The 21,758-nt window shown below is 44.3% G+C and overlaps 1 protein-coding gene across 1 annotated transcript in view; it reads left to right on the top strand.

The window, feature by feature from the left end:
- Positions 1-21,758, top strand: part of LOC142586261 (uncharacterized) — a 59,902-nt gene that overhangs the window by 35,456 nt on the left and 2,688 nt on the right. The window contains exons 14-20 of the mRNA XM_075697508.1: positions 888-996; positions 1,748-1,838; positions 4,622-4,748; positions 5,999-6,141; positions 9,306-9,503; positions 10,996-11,187; positions 20,518-20,683. Of these exons, the coding sequence (XP_075553623.1) occupies positions 888-996; positions 1,748-1,838; positions 4,622-4,748; positions 5,999-6,141; positions 9,306-9,503; positions 10,996-11,187; positions 20,518-20,683 (1,026 nt within the window). The remainder of the gene's footprint in view (positions 1-887; positions 997-1,747; positions 1,839-4,621; positions 4,749-5,998; positions 6,142-9,305; positions 9,504-10,995; positions 11,188-20,517; positions 20,684-21,758) is intronic.

Here is a 21,758-nt window from a genome sequence, read left to right as displayed (position 1 = left end):
AAGCTGAAAGCTCCTGTCGACGCCAAAGCGTACAGGCCGTGCAGTGCTTGTTATCTCTTAAACAAGGCAATTTTTGGCAGAAATGGTCGAGTCTATACAGGCATAGACAGCAGGGCAGCGTGAAAAAACAGACGAAGAAGGCCTCGTAAACAAAACCGCACCCGGTCTCTTTACATATCCCATGTTCGCCTATGTTTTTTCGCGCTGTCCTGTTTATCCTTAAAAAATGCAGCGACCAGCCTAAGCTAAAGCTTTTTGCGATACGGGCAGCTCTAGCACCGAAAAAGGGCTTTAGGAAGCGTCCCCATAGAGGATGCGCACTTCCACCTAACAGGCAGTGTGCTGTCTCTCTCCTGATATATCGCTCCTACCGACGGTTGAAGCATGGTATGGTACCGAACTTTACATAGTACCGTAAAATGCATATTTCAAGGGAGTTATCTGCAGCCTATCCCAAAATAGCATGGTTGCATAGAAGTTATTGTTCATGTACCATCCGCAAAGTGTTTGACATTCGCGAATTGAAAACGTTTCTTTTGAGCTTCCCAGTCACACGGCGTCGCCCTATTCCGGAGCCGCAACAGTAACACTTTTGTAACTACGTTTGTCTTGAGATTTTGACAAGTTTATTAGGTCAGCAGTGTGATCTGCTTGGTTCTTGCCTGATGGTTTTATTATATTTGCACTGAATTGGCTGCACATGGGAAGTTTGCCTGAAAAGCAAAGTTATGGAGAGAAGAGGCTGAAGCTTGAAGTTTATTCAAGTACACTCTCATACAGCGCTATACGCATTCTCAGCAATTAGCGCAACACAGAAGCAATAATTAGCCTACAAGATGTACGGGGACTGTCCTTAATAAATGTGTCCATTTCCTTCTCTCCTTCAGGAGTGTACCATGATTCTAGGTGCTCCAAAGACACTATGTACCAAGGTGTTCTGATTGTTGGTTACGGAGCCACTGAAAATGGCGAGAAGTACTGGATTGTGAGGAATTCGTAAGTCGGCGCGTAGAAACATTGCATGGATTATTTCATCAATGTTACCCATTGTACAGTAAGTTTATATTTACAGTTAGCGAAAAGCAGTTGTAATGCTTTCGGCCGTCATCACTATTATTCTGAAAGGTCTTCGCGGAGGACATAATCCTAGTGGCCTCTGATCACCCAACGTATATTTCCTATTTTACTTCTTGTTTCAAACATTTTTCGGTGATGAAAGCTAGATGACGTAGGGGATATTTTTCTGGCACCGATGCCGTCATGCAGCTCTGTGCGTGAGGGGAGAGATATATGCATCCTTACAAACTTCGTGCCAAACCTATTATGCCTAAAGCATTGAATAAATTGTGCTATTGAGGAGCCAGCGCTCATGTTGATCAGTTTACCATGTGGCTTTGGGGTAGCGGCGTGCTTCAGCCAACCTGGTCCTTCCCGAGCATAAGGTAGCCTAGCAAACGCTTTTGTGGATACTATTTGTGCTTTCTCACTTTTATCTCTCTCTTACCCGACAAGCTATTGAAAGCTGCTGGAACAAGTAGCTTTTCTATGACAAGCGGACGCATGATTTCTCTCGTAGTTTGCGAAGGATTTAGCAATCACATGACCATTCTATGTGTAACGTAGTCTTTTAGGACCTAAGATCTGCTTAGTTGTTTGAATTAGATGCGCCTGCCAGGGTAGTTCACCGCGTGGCTTGGTGATGTCCTGAGGCCATCTTAATCCATCACTTTATTTTTATTTATTTCAGGTGGGGCACCAATTGGGGTCAGCAAGGCTACATCCTCATCAGAAGGGATTCATATAATGAATGCGGAATCGCCAGCTTCATTACGTATCCTGTCATTTAACGCACTGATCTAGCTTAAGCGGAGGTTCAATATTGAGCGCCAAGAATATAGACAGGTTTTTGTAAATTTTCTCCAGTTGTTTGTAGGTATTGCATATCCGCGTAGCGGAGAAAAAATATACTATATATATATATATATATATATATATATATATATATATATATATATATATATATGATTTGTCATTGCTATCGAATAAAGTACTTTATAAAACCTTGTTATGTGTCGCACTTTCCGAATGGTGGCAGAATTAAAGTGATGCTGTCGGTGGTTCATTATAATGAATTAGTTATATGTTCTATGCCAAGGGTTGCCAATGAGGAACTTCGTCTATTGTATTAGAGCACCTGCACTTATCTAGATAAGTCTAAAGATAAATGAAACTACATTCTTAACGAAGCTGCGCAACTTGAAAGCTATAGTTTGATGCAGTAGCTTCACTCGCTTCCCAACAAATTCTGCAATGTGGTCCCACCTGCAAGTCTAAATTTCTCTCACTCTCCTAGCTTCCCCCACTGCCGCACGACGTGGGTGGTATTCCCAGCCTCCGTGGCTCTTTTGCAGAAGCCAAATGTGAAAACACTTCAGATTTAGGGTCACAGTTAAAAACCGAAAATGAAATAATCGCGCTATTGAGAAGAGCATTTGCTAAGATTATTTGCGTATCGTCTCTTTTTTTCCTGATAGAAGCACGAGGTATCCATAAAGCACGTGGCGATAACGTTCGCGCGCCACGCAGTTGTATGACTGCACCCCGGGGTTCACCTGACACATCGTGCTAGGAATGCTTGCCGAACATATCTCGCTTTCCTGATAACACTCGGTGTTGGCTTTTGTCTAATGCGGTCGCCAGACCACCGGACACTCAGAGATTTCTGCAATTGTACAAGTGTCCATTGTTAGCGCTGTTTCCTCTTTGTTATCGAACTTCGGTAAGCAAATCCTACAATTCTGTCCATTTTCTCGTTATTCGACAATGTCTATCATTGGAGTGCAGTGAATCTTACAAGAGCATAAGCTTGAAAGGTGGTCACAAGATGATACGTTAAGAATGCTCCTCGACATGCTGTCGTTTTGTGTATAGTGTTCCAGTTTGAAAATCCACTAAACGGCAATCTTTATGCTAAACTTTTTCTTCCGGTACAATAGAAACAAGAAAACTATATCGATGAGCCTTATGTACAAGGACCGGTGGAGAATACCAGTACATGACGTACCCGTAACCGTAGTGTAAAAACACTGCCATGAGAAATTGCGTTTTTCTGGCTGGCCCACTCTAGAGCTTCTGTTGAAGCTAAAGCTAGAATGGCAAACGCATTATACAGGAATTCCGAGCGCGAACAAAGCGATACATCACTAATAGAATGATCGTTGCTTGTTTAGTTTTGTGTTTTCATGAGTAAACCATCACTGAAAAAGATTATGCAGACCCCGCGCACCATCGATGTTATGGGAAGCACTTCGCAAGTACCTGGCTGTCTAGGCTTGTTTGTAGCTTCGCAAAGCGATACCATAGGCGGACCTACGTGCTTGCGCAAATTGAGTAGTTGTGTACGCGTGGCGGTCGAGCATCCGTGTGTGTGTGTGACGACAACGGCAGAATGATGACCACGTTGATTAACATCTTATGGCGGCAATGGCGTGGTTTCTAGCCAGCCCTTCGAGGCGAGCTTACGACCCGGCGATTGTTGGTTTCTACATAGGCAGTGGACGGCCATAAACGAAAGAAACACGGATTGTTGTGACGTTACCAGCATCTTCATCTGATGCTATCCTACATACCTATGGCTGTGTCATGTGGTGTGTGTTATAACAATGATGAGATTTGTGCTCCGGCGAAGAAATGTTGAAGCATGATTTACTCCGGCCATCTAAATGTCGCTACAGCGTCGCACATTTTCGACGTAGCGTAAGCTGATACGAGGAGAGTACGGGGAAAGTGGCTCCGTAGCGGAGGTTGTGTAGGTTCGCGCACCAACTTAAAATGCGAGCTGTTAGAAGGAAAGAAGATCAAAAAAGTGGCCCGAGGTGCCCGCGCCGAGTTCTTTAAAAGCTGTATGGCTTTGGAACGATGAAAGTATGCATGTACTCAAAGCTGCCACTAAAGAAAAAAACATCGATTGTGACTTAATGGTTATAGCCCCGGCAGAGGTTATTCGACCACAGAGGTTCATTTCCACCATTCGTCGCTCATAAATATGTTTTTGAAAACAAAGCAAGACAGGAACCTATTTACCCCAAAATGCCAAGCATGAGGGGAATAAAGGTCGGCATTAATATTTGGTGTATAGCCAACATTTTAGTACTTTCTCAGAATCTCAACTTCCGTCTCACTGAGTTATAACTGGATTAAACAACGAAAAGCTCAATCGCGTTTTCCTGTGCCTATGCACCTTCATTGATGGCATTTCGTCAGCTGAAAAAAAACACACTAATTTCCCAGCGCAAACAGGCAAAACCTAACTTGATTTTATAGAGAGTATAAACGGTGACTCTGCGCTTTTCTTCTTCCTGAGAGTGGTATTCACTCACCTTCTGAACTTCTGCATTCGCTTTGGTACTTCAAAACCTTGTGGGATGCGCACAAAAAAAACTTTTCAGTGAAAAGCCTGCATTCTATTTCTCACACAAGAGCAATGCGACAACACCAGCAGTGTTACGAAGATGAATTTTGACATGTCTCTCTTCAACTGGCTTCCTAATCCTACATATTCTATTCACGCGGGAGTGCATAACCACAAGGCTCATGCTATTCTCGTTCATTGTGCTTCCAGATTATGTCACATTCTTTCCTTCTTACTCTGTCATCCTGGATATTGTTAAGCGCTTTAATATGGGGCTCTGCTGGAGTCAGCATTGCAAGCATGGAAAAGGAGTGGAATGCCTTCAAGGTGAAATACGGTAAGCCGTTGTTCTACTTCGATCGCTGATACCTTGTTTGGTGCTTAGGTATCATCTTGGAGCTTTGAAATATTTTTATACATTATAAAACCAAAGACGTGTTTTGTCAATAAAAATCTTCGTCTAAAACCATACGAAGAAAGCAGACAGTGAAGCCAGAGAAATCACAGGTGACAATTATAGTTGTGTTGAATAATTTGAAATGTAGTATTGTTACGGAAAATGGAAATAAAAGCGCAGGAAAAGGCAACATGCTGATAGTGGGAGCCGAGCGCACAACTCCCGCATTACGCGTGCGAAACGCGAAAATGTGGATTTGACTGCCTCCAGTGGATATCTTATTTTTAAGGCGAGAACCTTAGATCTGTATGTCTCAAGTTCGCGTTGTGAAGTACAGAAAATCGGAGCACACGTGCCACTGCTAGCGCGTTCCTTGTCGTGTTCTTCCACATCGCTGCCACATCGCTGCCTCATCGCTGCCTCATCGCTGCCTCATCGCTGCCACATCGCTGCCACATCGCTGCCACATCAATGCCACATCAATGCCACATCAATGCCACATCAATGCCACATCAATGCCACATCAATGCCATATCAATGCCACATCAATGCCGCTAATGATGCCGAAAAAGGCACAGTTAATTTAGGGTTAATAAGGCGCTGGAACCCACGACATTTGGTTGGAGTCGAACCCTTGAACCTTAGTGGGAGTCGAGCCCCGAACCTTTGTTGTTAGTAAAGTGAAGTTTATTAAGGTGAAGTTAATTAAGGTAGCGCTAACTAAGGCACTCGAACCCACGACGTTTAGTGGGAGAAAGCAAATGACAAGAAGTAACAACGCATTCGAATGAGATTGGCAAACAATTTAATGAATGTCTCTTGATCAAGCAGGCTGTCGCCTTCACCCTCATTGGCGTGGGCTAAAGTGACTCAATTTTTGCTGATCTTTTACTTTTATTTCTATTTATTTCCACATTTCAAATTATTCAATCTAACGAGTAATTTTCCCAGTGTTATATCTGATTTAGTTTCATGTGATTGTAACCACGAAGCATTTGCCCCCAAGATCCGATTATTCTCTCTACTTGTAAGTCACTTCTGTCCGGTTAGCGCGTGATGCATATACCAACTTTGGATAACCACTTGCACAATTTCGCTGCACAATTATATTATGACAACGGAGCTCCGAGTTTCAAAAACACTTCTCTATCCCAGCTCAAAAAACCCTGTTCTTCTTTTCTGGTCTGTAGAGAAATATTACTCGTCACCATCAGAAGATGAGACACGGAAGCTGCAATTTCTTCGAAACCAGCTTGAAATTGCAGAACACAACAAAAGATACGCAAGAGGAGAAGTTTCCTACAGACGCATAGTAAACAAGTTCGCCGACATGGTTCGTATTCCAGATTTCTGACTTCTTATGCACAAGGGCATTTAGTGTTTATTGAAAAGTGGTTGCATTTTAAAGCGATTCATTTTACTTGCCTACTACAGGCGTTTTGAGCTTATCTATCTATCTATCTATCTATCTATCTATCTATCTATCTATCTATCTATCTATCTATCTATCTATCTATCTATCTATCTATCTATCTATCTATCTATCTATCTATCTTGTTACGGCCTCCCAGTGGCACAAGTTGTGTGCCAGCTTGGTCTACTAGGTCGTGGTCATGATGTTATCGTGACTGTTCCATCCTGATCGTTCCAGCTTGGCCATCTGACCCTCGTCATGCTGTCATGGTCACACATTTACAACGAGTCAATCGCCCAAGTAGTCCAGTACGCTAGGTATGTCGTCGTGGTAGTCATATTGTCGTGCTGGTTGCATTATCGTAAGTCTAGCTTCGTATACAAATCACGTTATGCCATCGTCGTCGCACCATCGTCGTCATTTCATCATAGTCGTTAAATCCTTACTACGTCTTGATCCGCATCTCGTTATGCCGCCGCCGTCGCGCCTTTTACACCGAGTCACTTCCCCAAGTTGTCAAATAGCTTGGGCAACTAGGTAGGTGCTCGTGTTCAGTTTGCCGTCGTGGTTGTTGCATCGTCGTCAATCCAACTTCGTCATCCAACGCTCATCATTCAGTCGTCATCACGCAATAGTCGTCATACAGTCGACATGCAATCGTTGTAATAACGTCGTCCTAATACCATCATAGTAATTCCATCGTCGTGACTCCGGGTTCATCCGATTCTGGTCACGCCGTCTTCTTCACGCCATTGACGCCATCAATGACCATGCAGATGTCGTCAGGCCATTGTCTTTCTACCCTCGTCGTCATTCCATTGTCGTCATGCCGTTGACATGTCATGGCCGCCATTGAGTCGCTGTCATTCAGTCGTCATGAATTCGTTCTCGTATAGCGTATTCGTGGTATCATCGTGGTCATTTCATCATCGTCCGTCTGGGATCATCATCTGACGCTGGTCATGCCCTCGTAGTCCGGCGACGTCCATGACCCAGCCATTGTCCTCCAATCGTCCTTGCCATACTGGCTTTGTAGTTGAATCGGTGTCATTTCTTCGTTAATCGCAATGGTGTTGTCACTCAATCGTGATTAAGCCGCCGTTGTCATGCTATTGTCATCCCTACGTCTCACCAGACAGTCGTAGACATGTCATGCTGATTATTCCATTGTCGTCATTTCAGCTTCGTCATCCAGTTGTCCGACAGGCGTCATGATACAGTGGTCACGCCATCACACTGGTACGCCCATCGTCATCCCATTATCGCCATGCCATCTTCGTTATACTGCCTTCGTGGTTTCGTCAACGTCATTCATTCGTCATTCCATCGACCTTATGGCGTCGTCGTCATAAAGCAGCTGTCATGCCACCATTCTTGTGGTCAACCATTGCCAGTGATTACCATAGCAAAGAAAGTAGCTATCGCAAACATTGCATCTCGCAAATAACCCAAGCAATGAAAGTGTAAGAATGACCACTACAGATTTTAAATAAACATATATTCAGCAATACGGTGTGTAGCTGCATTGCTTGAATACTAATCACATTACTATCAACAGTCATCGTGAGGGATTCTGCTGGAATTTTTAAGCATCAAGTGCTTTTAACTCCCGTTCTAGGCGACCTTCGAGTGTCCTTGAGCCAAAAGCCATAATCGTTATCCAGGCACTCCAACTAGAACATCATCCGGGCAAGTTACGAGAACAAAACGAGATCATGAGCGCAACCAGTCAAAGCTTTAAAAAAAATGCGTTCACTGGCCGCCGCCCTTTTGTAAAGGCCCCATTACATACGCTAGTCACTGCATGCCCAAACAAGTTACAAAAAATATTGCTTCGGAGTTCTTCCAAATGTTTGTTCACAATATCACTCAAGCTGTAATCTAGTTTTATTTGTTATTTGTAATAGCGGGGGGGGGGGCGTTTAAAAGGCACATACAGGGCACTACCCACTTCCTTTTCATATTTTGGCGCGGAGCGCTGAAAGCCAGCAGTACGCGAGTTCCGCGGCGCAGGTTTTGCGTCGCCTTGAGAAAGCAGCGTGGCGCCTCCTTCAGGTGCTTCTACCCTCCGCGGTGGTTTAGCGGTTATGCTCTTGTGCTGAAAGCACGAGGTGGCGGGTTCTAATCCGGGCGGTGGCGGCCGAATTTCGATGTAGGCGATGGTAATCAACAAACCAATCTAAATTGTCTCAAAGGCTGGCTCACTATAGCCGAAAAGTAGCGTTGTATTGGAACAGATAGACCTTGTCGAAAGCCCCAATTCAGGGGAAAAAAACGACCCAAGTTCGGCTGGCTAAAACCAGTATTATATGATAGTTTATGTAGGAAGCCTGCCAGCACTTCTTTCTTTTTCAGCTTTGGTATAATTAGCAAAAGCGTTTGCGCTTCTATGGCAGATTGCTATTTCGCGAGGTCACAACGTCGTCAGAGAAAGTTTTTGTTTTCTTGATATGAACAAGTCAGGTTCTCTTCATACATTCATTACTGCTTCACAGTAATTCTTATCACTCCATACAGTTTTCCATAGATAGTTCGCCGATTTTTATTAACCTTGAAGCAAGCCTTCGGGGATTCACTGACTTCAAAACGTAGGTTCGTTACCTGCCACGGTAGCATAGCGGCTATGGTGTCGCGCTGCTAAGCACAAGATTGCAATATCAAATGCCGGCCTCGGAGGCCGCATTTCAATAAAGCCGAAATGCAAAAAGCCCGTGTACGTTGAAGATCAATGCAAAAAGCAAAAAGCCCGTGGCACGTTGAAGATCCCCTGGTGGTCAAAATTAATCTGGAGTCCTGCACTACGGCGTGCCTCATAATCAAATCGTGGCTTTGGCGTGTAAAGCCCAGAATTCAATCGTAGCTTCCTTGTATAAAAAATCTTCGTAGATGGCTTTTCTAAAATTTTAATTACAAATATTTACATTCTGCTTTTGTCCTATGCCTGTCTAACTTGGCTTTATCATATGAACACTTCTCTAGCGTATGCATAATTTAAGCTTTGTAAGTAACTTGTCAGTTTCAGCGTTCTCATTTTTTAAATGAATTGGTGCGCTAAAAGCACTGTTAACTTTCAAATTCTGCAGTTACCACAGGAGATCAAGCATCCAGTTGCGGCAAGATTCATTTTCCCGTCGCAAAGGAATCACCACAGTCCGGAAAGCACTTCTTCACGAATGCTCAACATGTCAATTCTCCCTGACGCTGTCGATTGGAGGAACAAAGGGGCTGTGACTCCTGTGAAGACGCAAGGATCCTGCGTGGCAACATGGGCTTTCAGCGCGGTTTGCTTTATCTGATTTCCCTCGACTTCTTTCCAACCTAGAAGTATTGCCATTGCTTTGACGCCTTTGGGTTTTCCAAGCAAAAAGCGCTTAGAGCTTCTTTACTCAGTTTTGCAAAACAAGGAACACTCTGGAGAACAAACTAAGAATACCTATCTTGATGGTAGAATGTCAACGTGTACAATAAGGAAGTTGAGCAGGTCAGAAGAATGCCAGCATCAAAGCGATGTGAGAGATAGTTCACGTTCATCCTGCACTCTGGATGTGAGAGTGCAGAATGAACAAAGGGTATAACTAATAACGTCACTGAGGCCACGCGCCTGAGACAATTGAAAAGACGAGTGCGATTTACTTGGCAAGGCACACACAGTAAAGCGATCGCTTCAAAAACGTAGGTGTTACATTTCGAAGCCGCTATACCTCACGCTGTAAAAATGGAGCCGAAGGTATTGCATCTGTACACTATGAAGTATGGAAAAAGTGGCCGAAAATAAACGAGCACCCATACGTTTAACGGGCAGCGTGCTTCAAGCTGCTTCCGTGTTTGGCAGGGAATTTACTGCTTGCATGTAGCTTGCGTGGCAATTAAACAGCCATATTGTTGCTCCCGTAGGGGGAGCTCATAGCGGCAGCCAGGAGGGGGAGGAGGAAATAAAGAGAGAAGCCCGGGGCGTTAACCAGAATGTGTCTGGTTGGCTACCCTACTCTGGGAGACTGCAACATAGCGACAGCCAATTTTATAAACAGCTTACCAGCTTCAGCACTACTGCCAGATATATGTCTATACAGAATTCTTACATGCTTGCCGCAGCTGATAAATACAAGTAATCTCAGCAGTGTGTTTGTTTGTGCGCTAGTATTAGGATTGTGAAAGTGGCCGTCACGTTGTAGAGGTGTATAAATATATATACATATATTGTTACTCACTCGAAAGGCGTAACATTGAGATGTCAGGTGGAGGTATTCCCAACGGGCTTCATCGGCGGAGTGCCTGTCGAGCTTCAGCTAGCCAGATAAACGTGGTCTTCTTCACCCGTTTGAATGACACGCATCCTTATCATATATATATATATATATATATATATATATATATATATATATATCACTGTCATTTACACTCTACTTATCGACGAGGCAGGACGGGTGCCGAGTGGTGAATGTAGTTTGCATTTTCCGCTAAATCGCAACTGCATTTATTTTCTGCTGAATTACTGTATTCAGAGCTAGTCGCGCTAGCATGGCGGTACATGTCATCTCATTAATTTCGTGCCCTTGTATTTCATTTCATTTCATGCTTTACTAGCTCACTTACTGTGTCGCTTTTTCATCAGTAGCCCTTTTGTTTACTACTGCTATGAATCTAATATAATTTGAAGTGTTCCATGTTCTTGAAGTGATATATACGTACTTGTGCATGCTGATGTAATTGTTTGAGATATATAATTACTTTTCTAATTTATTTGTAACATTCTCATGATCCCAACGCAACTAGACTGGAGCAGTGGAAAGCCATCATTTCATCAAGACGGGTCAACTGGTGGACCTAAGCGAACAAAATCTCATTGACTGCTCTCAAGATTTTGGCAACCTTGGTTGCGAAGGAGGGCGAGCAGACCAGGCTTTTGAATATATAATACAAAACAAGGGCATCGACCTGGAAGAACTCTACCCTTATGCTTCGAAGGTGAGTGATTCATCCCAAATAAGAGTTTTGTGCTGTTTTCGGAGTAAACTGCAAGACGACAAGGGAGCTTGCTTTCGAATGCACAGACAGTTCCCATACGTTTGTAAAGAACATACGCAACGACAGGCCTTCATTACCGTTTTTCACGCTAAGATGCAACCCTCTTAGAGCACTCCGACTGCCCCTAACTTTCGCATGTACAGACCTGTCGATTCGTTGAAGCTGAAAAAAAAAACGTGGTACTTTTCCCGCTTTGATGCAACTTTACTGCAGTGCCCTTAGTAAAAGGCTTTTTACGAAGGCCTACACAGATTTTATTGGAGTGGAAGACCGAAATGTTTTACTCGTGCTACAATGAACAGATAATCTTAAGGGTAGCGTATTTTCGTGATCGTTATGGCGTCAAACGCAACGTTCTCCGGACTTTGTTAAGCCAGCTAGATTATAGATAAGTTTCAGAAACAAATATCCATGGACCATTGCCCCACGCGTCTCAGGCTTACAAAGCAACACGGGCATTACTACACTGTATGAAATTGATCGACCAATTTCAGACGTTTACTGTGCCCTCCCTTCCCCCCCTTGTTTTCATTGCTATAGCACCTACCTCCCTGTCCTTTGTTTTTTTCCTTACCACCTTTCCCTGGCCCATGGAAGCAAACCACACGTCTATCTAATTGACTTCTGCATACATTTACTTTCTCTCCTCCTCGCTGTTCTTCTTCTCCGCCTACCTTCGTATGCTCATTGAACGGCTAAGGAAAGGCGAGCAACAGGCTTCAGCCTGCTGTAGAAAATATTAATTGCACTCAGTGTCAACATCGGAATGCTGATGCCTTCAGACCAATATATAGCCATGCATGGCTCATGAATTGGGATAAGATGTTAATGGGAAAGCTATAAACCGAAAATCTTTTTAGTTGCTGCTGCATATGAGCTACCCTGGCCGCGTAATTTACACAATGACAATATCTGCGCTCCGCGATTACCGATGGCGCCTGCAGTCTCCCAGAGCATGCAACTTATGTATAGCCCAAATCCCCCAAACAAACGGTATTTTACCTTCCTTCTCACCGTGATCCGTGGACAAAACAGTCACAGCGCATTTAAGCTCCCTTCAGCGTGAATATCTTAATTCTTCCTAGTGCGAAAAACAGCACCAATCTTTAAGTCTTCAGTTAAAGGACGGAAGAGTTTTCATCTAGCTATCTGTATAAGTAGACAGGCAATGTTGCGCGTGATAGTCTGTGTGAGAGGTAACGTATGAGTTCAAACTTTCCCCATAAAACTGACTCGCCAGCCTGCCCCGCGAAAGTGCATGTCCAGGGAAGCTGTAAAAAACCACCACTACAACTGCTCAGCGGAAGGGGAGGAGGGTGTTATACAATACCTCATTGCTTTAGCGTAATGGTAGTGATGGTTATTTAGAGTATTTGTGGTAATGGGAGTTATGATAATTTTGACAGCACTCCGTCGCCCATAGCGGTGACGCGACAGCAGTGAAATCAGTTTCTAGGGTGGATATTTTATATACGAAAGGCTAGGGATATCACTCCCCCCGTTGCAAGCAGCCGTCGCCGCGGCAGCTTGCGCCTGTTATGAAGCAAGGCATTTAACACACAACACAATAATGTAGAGCTGAGTATCTCATTAGGCAGCTGAAATGGGCGCCATTCTGCACTACGATCATACATACATAAAATAGCTTCTTCCAATTTCTCACAGAAAAGTGCTACAGAGGCCACCTTTGTTTGCGGTGCACAACACAACTCTACCAAGGCAATTTTTGTAGCAACACTTATCTGGGATAAACAAAAGATTATCAAGCGATGCAGATCCACTTTTCTCGCACACAAGTACAAACAACTTATATTCCATACAAACGGGTATACTAGCTAGTCCAGAAAACATGCTATGCCTAGTAAATTTTCTGTATAGGTCTCCTTGTGCTAATGTGCCGATAAATATTTACCAGAGTATATTGAAAATGTCTGTAGTTTTGTTTTCTTCGTATTTTTCTTTGTTTCGCGATACAACATGCACGACTACTAGACCTTCATTCCGATGTCCCGCATTGCGAACAAGCTACCATTACAAAATTACTCAGGCGCGTATTACAAATGTTTCTGAAATTTGTAATGAACTTGATTTGTTCTATCAAGTTAGCGTAAGCGACATTTCCAAAACAAGAACAACGAATACCACCGCATTTTTTTTATCAAGAAACAGTAAATCCAGAAGAAGCATGTGTCATTCGGCGGCTGATAGTCAGTTGAGGTTGGGCAAGAACAGAGTGATGCACAAAGGTATTAATGAACGCGCCGCTTCGGTGCACGGAGAAATATTTAAAACAAATAAAACCGGCCGCATTCTATGCACGAGGGCGACTTGCAAAAAACAGTTCTCTTGAAATGGTTTCTAAGGCCTTCTTCCAATACGCTGAACGTACATTATGCACTTTCATTAACAGAGCCCATAGGCTCAGTTTCGTGCGACCTGTTTGAGCTGTCTAAAGCATAGGTTAGGTTTCAGAGCTACGTTACGAGTTTAATGATTGGCTCGAAGTCATTCGTCATGAGAATATTGATGTCGACTCAATAAGGATGCGAAATCATTGCAATTTTTCTAGAACACTCGTTTCTGGCACAGCATGCTTCCTTTGCTTATTAAGGTTAACCGTGGCTTCGACGAAAAAAGCCACCTCCCTACACACACGCACATACCTTTGCCATAATAATGAAGCCACTGAAGTCAAGAGTGTCGAGCGACATTACTTGCACAAATTTATTGAACTAAGCTCGAGAAGTTTCTAGCATCCCAAGATAATTGTATGGTAGCCATGCAATAATTTTTAAACAGGAGGGTGCAAGTGTGCGAGCAAACGATTGTCTGCACAAAAAATACGCTGCACGATGTTTAAGCGAACATTGAAATATGCTGAAATATTTTGTAAAGTTAGGTTAATCATGAGGCCGCCCTTAGAACTATAGGAATCACAAAAAGAATAAAATATCAGTTAAAAAATGTTTCCTCATTTTCAAGCTTCTGGAGCTTTCTTTCTGCAGCGGGCTTTCTCTCACGCTGTTTTTTCGAGTTCCGGATTGATGTTACTGATGTGTAGCTTAAGCCATGCAAAGAAAAACTGCTGCAGCAGGTTTACTTATCACTTATTATTATTATAGAAGACTGTTGTTTAGCTGATATTTTAGTACAATGGTCAAACCGCACAAGTGTGCAACCCCACCAACGCGCTGAAGAAAACATTTCTCCATGTCCTTGCCTTGCTCTAGCGATAATTGAGTAACACCGGGCTCCGCAAGAGCTGGCAGAACTGTGAGCTCGCATGATACATCAACTTCTCTAGTGCTTCCGTCGGGTTAATCTTTTGGCCGCTCTTTAACTTCGCTAACTGGCAATAGCTTTGTGTGTCATTTCTCAGTCCGTTGGTGACGTCTGTGGTCTCTAGTGTCACATTTTCCGCTTTTGGCCTCGCTGCGGTAGGGTAGAACATGCAAGAACATCACATCATTAGCAGATTTTGTTGGGCTAGCTGGCAATTTTCGCCAAAGTTCACGCTGTGTAAAGGAACACTACACACAGGTACATAAGACAAGCGAAGCGTCCTGTCTATGCTCGATTGTCGTGTTACATTGTAAAGCGAATTACACTGGCGACAAATGCGTGCCATACGACATCGCTTTACATATATTGGAAACACGGCATGTAAAGGCGGTTCATTATCAACTGTCTAGTGCACGTGAAAAAAAAATAAAAGAACTGTTTTCGTTAAATAGTACTTTGAGTCCATGCAAGTGAGTTCTGATTATATTCATTTGCAGGATTTCAAGCCCAAATATACCTCCAAGATTTAATCAGCAAAGTTCCAAGTTTTAGTGCTGCTGTATATTTATGTAACATGCTAAGCAAGGCTGGTTTCTCAATAGCTGGCTGGGAGTACTAAGCATTAGCTTTTTAGAGCTAGTTTTCTTGATCAATGAAAGTTTTTCATTCGTCTCCGTAAGGATTAGTTAATTGAGCATTTCGTTTACTTGTCCGTACACGTATCTACACCTTTTCTCTCTCTTTTCTCTCTTCCAGTTCTCTCTTCCCCCAGCGTAGGGTAGCCAACCAGACCCTTGACTGGTTAACATCCCTGCCTTCCTATATTCATCTCTCTCTCTCTTTTTCTCTCTCTCTCTCTCTCCCTCTCTCTCTCTCTTTTGGCTTTGCTTTTCTGCAGAACACCCGTACAAAGAAAACTAACTTCCAATAGTTTAAAGCTGCTTGACAAGTGAACATTCGAATTTTAGCTCTGGAAAAATTTCTGCTATAATGTGGCCAAGCAAACTTAAGGAAAACACGGAACCGCGCAGCAAGAACTGGCTTCGCCGTATCGTACGGTGTTGCTTCGAGCGCGACGCGTCTTTTTACGAACGTGAATTCACTCTTTGTCAGAAAACTGTTCGGCTGTTTAACCTGCAATCGGGAACATCGCACACCACAGATGAGCAAGTAATAAAGAGAAACTGATAAGCACTCTGTTTCTTGGCGCACGCGGATCAAATTTCGCTGCGTAACGTCACATGGCACGCGGCGTCGTAGCAGACGAATTGGTAAAGATAGCGCTCGCCTTACTCATGACATTTGCGTCGTACCCTCAGCTGGTTTATGTACAAAAATAATGAACTACAGAAGCTCAGGTTCGCAAGCACTAACTTTTCTCTACCTTCATCGATCATGCACCGCTCTTCCGCTCCAATAGTCGGGCACAGCCGACCATCGAAGTCTTGTTTTGGCAGGGTCGCCGTATCCCTTTATATGAAGTGGCCCGTACAGAGGGGGTAGCCATGGTAACACTCCCGCCAGGACTGCCCCTTTAGTGTACATATGTTACATCTCAAAAATGAGCAAAACGCCGCGTAGTCGTGATTAGAGATCACCTAAACGGGAAACCAAAGTTGAGAGTAGGAAGAAGCGAGGAAAAAATTCTGTCGTGCTAGGCACAGATTGAAAAGTGAAGCTCACCTCAGTCATCGCGCAGGTAAGTGGAACTTGCTCCTGTAATTCAAAACGCTCGCGGTGACTTCTACGCAAATGTGTTATTTTTTTTACTTCTGGTGTGTTCATGAACAGTCAAAGGCGGTATAATGTCACAAAATTTTGGTCACCGGAATGCTCTCCAGCGTAATTAGTTTGTGCAGCAAGCATGCAAATACCTTAGGCAGATATAAATTGTAAGTTTTCTGCCCATGAAAAAAAAATGAAGAGCAACCGCTAACATATAGCAAGCGAAATTTTCGTCTGCGCGTCAGCTAGCATCAATCGGCCCAGGTTGTCAGCTGTCAGCAAGTAGCTTCAGTTTCTTAGAACACCGCGGAAAAACTCGTCACGGGAAGCCAAAAAAAATATTCACTTGAAAACAACCGCGGAAGATCTTTCGCTTCGCCCTATGACTGGTTTGATAAGGATATCGCTTGTTTCGTCACTGCGGCTGCAGAAAACAGTGTGCTTACCTCTAGTCCACTGGGACACGGGAAAATTTCGCGCTGCTGTTCTTCCCCGAGTCGCCACGACCCACAGCGGCACAGCACACCTTGTGCCCTTTCCTCATAGTTTCCGACATTGCCTGAACGTATGGGTGCAACAGAAACAACATTTTTTAACTGCAGAGCGTACGAAAACACGTGCACGCTCGCAGAGAGAGGCACGAGCAGACGAACACAATGGCAGCCTATTCGACAAGAGCAAAAGCGCCACCCGCTGGCGCAACAATGAAGCGACCAAATAACGATATAAGACGCCGAAAAAGAAAATAGCCAAAAGCACATTTCATTTCTGCACATCATTGCGTCACGTTACTTTTGGCTATGCAGGTTGAAAGGATAGAGCCACATATGCAAGGTTATTGAATTTTTCTTCGGCTACCAGTGGCATGGCGACGCTTTATTGCCAATACCGAAACTAGGCCCACTGTCACGGAGGAAGAAAACTCAGGAGAGGCCGTGACGTCACTCTTTGCGAAGCTAAAGTGAAGCCGGAAGTTGGCGTTGTTCATGGCGTTGCTCCGCCTATCGGGCCAGCTCTCCTCTCTTGTTTACATTTCTCGCGAAACCACGCCGCGCTGCGCGCAACCGTGGTGCTCGGACGCGCGCACTCCGCAGCGATACTAAACAATCGTTAGCACGTTAGCATGATTCCGCCCAAGAGGGCAATATTTCCCGCGGATATTCCTTCGTCCGTTGCCATTGCCGTGGTGCGGTACATTGCGTACTGCGTTGAATGCGCGTTCATTTCAAGAACTTTAGTTCCTCGTGTCCCACCTGGCCACAGCAAAATCCGGGAGAGCTCGGTCCAGCTAACGCAGCGCAACAAAACAGGGAGACCAACGCGAACCTGCCCGCATGACGCCTTTGCCACGGTACGAAACCTACGTGGATATGGCTAGACAAATAACGCGTTCTTAAAGTAAAATCTTCATAAAATGTTTCCATTCACGCATATTACATCTTTACTCACCTGCAATGCATGACCAAGCGACGAAAAACAAGAACAGACGACTAACTGTTTCAAAGCGAGCGCGAACCTTGTCGTCTGTTCTGCAACTTTAGCGCCCCGCTGATACTTTTTACGTAACATATAGTCGTACACGCAATAACAAGTTCTCATAGTTAAACAAAACATGTTTTCGCGTAATAATAAAGCTAAAACAGCTTTTCACGTGCTATTTTAGTAGAAAGTGAATCATTGTGACAGACGGAACGGTACTTGCCAAGCGCGTCTTCAAGGTTTGCTGTCTCTCCGAGAAAGATCCCAATCCGAAGTCACAATATACCGGCATTCCCATGCATACCACAGCGCAGCAGCGCCAGATTTCCCTCTAGGTAATGTAGTGAGAAACTCTATGCTCTACACGCATGGCGGCTGCACGGCCTCCATTATCCTCCTTGTTGACTCTCTGATTGGCTGTCCAGAGTTCACGTGCCTTAAATTGGTGCCGGGAAAAGGAAATTTTGCAAAATTCAATTTCTAGATTTCATCAAGGTGAAATGTGACGTGGGGCTGCTAATTTTATCGACCAATACATTTCTTTTGCTCCTTGGCGGCTATATTGCGACGTTAGCACTTCAAAAAGGAACGGAGCGGTGGCGTACAGAAGTCAGTGCAATGCATCTGCAATTTCACGAATGTGTGGTAGCGATCCGATAGGCGCCGGGTCAGGTTGCTGAGTGGCCGAAGGAATAGGCCTTGGGAAGCGTCATAGGAAGGGCCGTATTGTAATCGTCAATTTGACGCTGCGTGACGTTGCACTGGGCCGCCATTTCAGAGGTTTTCCGCCATAATTTCTGGCTCGACGATCGGTGCGAGTTATGCTAATGAGCAGCCTTATGCAACTGCGGCCGAGAGGAATGCGTATCGCCACATTTTCCTCGTCGTTTTGCGCGATGAAAATCTTCTATTCATAACGTGTGCTCATAGTATTTGCATCGCTCTCGCGTGGTGTTGGCATTTGTGTTTTGGGCCACCATTTTTTAAAAGAACGCGTTCATATGAAATAATATTGGTTCAACACAGCAAACTTTCTGCAACGTTGTCCATTTTTTCCCTGCTGCATTAGTACGGCAATCAAGACTAATGAGTTTCGCACAATCACAAATTATCACAACGGCACCTTTATTTAATTTATAAAAGGAATGTACGTAAGGCGGCGCCTCGAAGTTTCCTCACGCGGTACGAGTAACCAGCAAACTGAACCGGAGCAGGGAGCGCCGGCGCTTGCGTCGTGCAAGCGGATACCTCTCTGGCGCACGCAACGTTATCGGTGATATTCGGCCATTTCTCAGCGAGTCGAGCTGAGTCGCGTTTCGCGAGATAGCGATAACGTGGCCTAAAACATCACCACTGATAGGTCCCGTATTTTGTATCAAAGTAGAAAACAAGCGCGTTGGTGCCGACGTACGATGACTCATTCGGTTTCCTGGGTGCACAAATCCTAGCTAATGTAGCACACGACGGCTTATACCCAGCAGACGACGGAAGCGAGAAGCGTTCTCGACGGAGTAATCGTACGCTTTGAGCTAGCTGCTTTATTTTTACTCAGGAAGAAAACTGTTTTACTTTACGAAGAACGTTAGGTTCGGTGCCTTCATTTCAGTTTCTCAGTCAAAACGTCAAATTTGTGTCGCGTTACGAAAGCAAAATGGGGCCATCAGCGCCATTTTGTATGCGTCGCGTCTACGTCACACCTCGAAGAAAATGGCGTAATATCCAGAATATAGCTGCAGGACCAACTTCGGGCCATCGAACAAGCCCGGGAAGCTACTGAAAGACGGGTTCTCTCTGCTCCCTCCGGCGCGTCCTAGGCCCAGGCCATCAATTTGCAGGATATTCAATAAAGTTGTCACACACACACGTTTATATACTGCTGTAAATATTAACACTTTTACAAGACAGATTTGCTGCAACTTATGCGCAAAATTCTATGCATCCTAGGTATACTTTGTGGCGCAAAATACATTTCTTGAAAAGGGACAGAAGAAAGGGAGACAGTGAAGCGCTGTCTCCCTTTCTTCTGTCCCTTTTCAAGAAATGTATTTTGCGCCACAAAGTATACCTAGGAAATCTAAACACCAACTTGCCCAAGAAGAAGTCCTTTTGGAACTTCTATGCATCCCTCTTGGCATGTTACGCGTCGTTCTTTCATCTGAAAACGTAAAAGTAGGTTTTCGTACATTTAAACAACCTAAAGACATGCGTTTTGCTCTGGCGTAGTAGATTGATCAGCCACGTGACCGGAACTGCAGGCTCGCTGCTGTTATCGCGCGCCCAAGCATTTACTCTCCCTAGTGCCGTTTTGTATGTTTCTTTCGTTCGTTATTGGTGGCGTGCCTACAGTAATATCCAGCTACGTATAGCAACAACGCCTACAACCACTTTCTAAACCCTTACCAAGGTGCATGAGTGGGCGAAAGTTGAGTATTCGACCATTCTTTGTGTTTTCCCAGCAAGTACCGGCATGGTAGAGCCATCTATCCTTTAGGAAACGAACTTGTGCGCGTCATGCATGGCCTCTGAAATCGGGTCGTGTTCAAAACGGCCGTCGTTCTAGTGGCATATTGAAATTCGCTCGTTATCACAGTAATGAGTTGAGCCACGAGAGTAGAGAATGCATGACATGTAGCGCGAAAGATGTGCAACCACTTGTGGATTTAGTTTCAATGAGAAATATCACTGAGGAATGATTTGTCATATACAACAGATCACTGTCTTTCTTGGTGTTCTCTTTTTCATGTAAGGGGGCTTTTTTTTACACTCCTTTTTCTTCTATTTTAGACTATGACGTGTGCATTCGACAAGGGAGCAGTAGGTGCAACGATATCCGGATTTCGAACAGTTCCTCAAGGTTCTGAGGAGCAACTCCAGGCAGTTGTAGCCACTGTTGGCCCAGTTGCAGTTGCGGTCGATGCCGCGCACGATGATTTCTTCCAATATCACCAAGGTAAGCTTTAGTGTAATCACCAACAGCCGAGCGAGTTGGTGTGACTTCGCTCCTACTCGTTGCACCACAAACGAAACCCAAGACGCTGTTCTTAGCAAAAAGAAAGGTCATATTTCTTTTGCAGGTTGTAATTCAGCACCGGCCTTAATTTTGCCAAAGATCTGACGGTAAATTCGGGATTTCTTTTTTCTACCTTCAGTTAGCATTATGCAGCTTGCCTAAAAAACAGCACTAAATAAGCGAAATGCGGCATCAAAACTGGAACTGGACCTCACAGTCCGGAGTACTGCTTCTGGTTACGTTGATTAGGAAGCAACACCAGACGTGCACCGGGAAGTAGTAAAAATTAAAGCAACATGTGAAACTGCACCAAATTCTGAATGTTTTTGCATATCAAGATTTTTCTTTTTCCTTCTTCAACGAAAACGCGAAAGCAGAAAGGTGAGCTTTTTCTTTATTGAAACGTACGCTCTTCTGTACGTTGTATGCACGATTCCAGTGAGTGTACGCACTGTGCGCTTCACTTTGCTGAGTGCCTGTACACTCTGCATTACGTGGGGTATGAGCCATTGCATTTTTGCTTGCTCAGGTGGGTTGGAGTCATTGCGCATGACGATATTTATTGTTCAAGGCAGACACGAAAAATGCCGACCAGCGAGAGGCTAACAGCTTCGTTGTAAAACTAGTCGCATCAGTGAATCTATTAAATAAAGCGCAGAGGTTGTTTGAGTGGTCCTTTAAGGCAACTTGCAACCATGGAGACAAGCACGACGGGGACGCAGAGTCCGCGGGCACGGAAAGATGCAATACTTCTGTTATGACAACGAGCGATCAACGGTGTAAAATGGTCAGGCGTCATGGGAAGGCAACAAATGCAGGCATCAGACACGAACGATCGCATGAATACATGGTGTTGTGCCGAGCTCTCGCGTATGCAGAGGTGCCTCCACCGATGTCGCTCTGCGCATTTTTTTTTTTTTTGATGCGAAAGCGTCAAATGGCCAATGATGGAAAAAAAAAACCTGTGTGTCTGTTATGTGTAAAAGCGAAAGGGTGCCTGAATTCCCATTGGCTG

Source organism: Dermacentor variabilis, chromosome 6 (genome assembly GCF_050947875.1).
Source record: "Dermacentor variabilis isolate Ectoservices chromosome 6, ASM5094787v1, whole genome shotgun sequence".
Taxonomy (NCBI): Eukaryota; Metazoa; Arthropoda; class Arachnida; order Ixodida; family Ixodidae; genus Dermacentor; species Dermacentor variabilis.
Note: the sequence above shows the minus strand (reverse complement) of the source record. Positions and strands in the feature narration are given on the sequence as shown.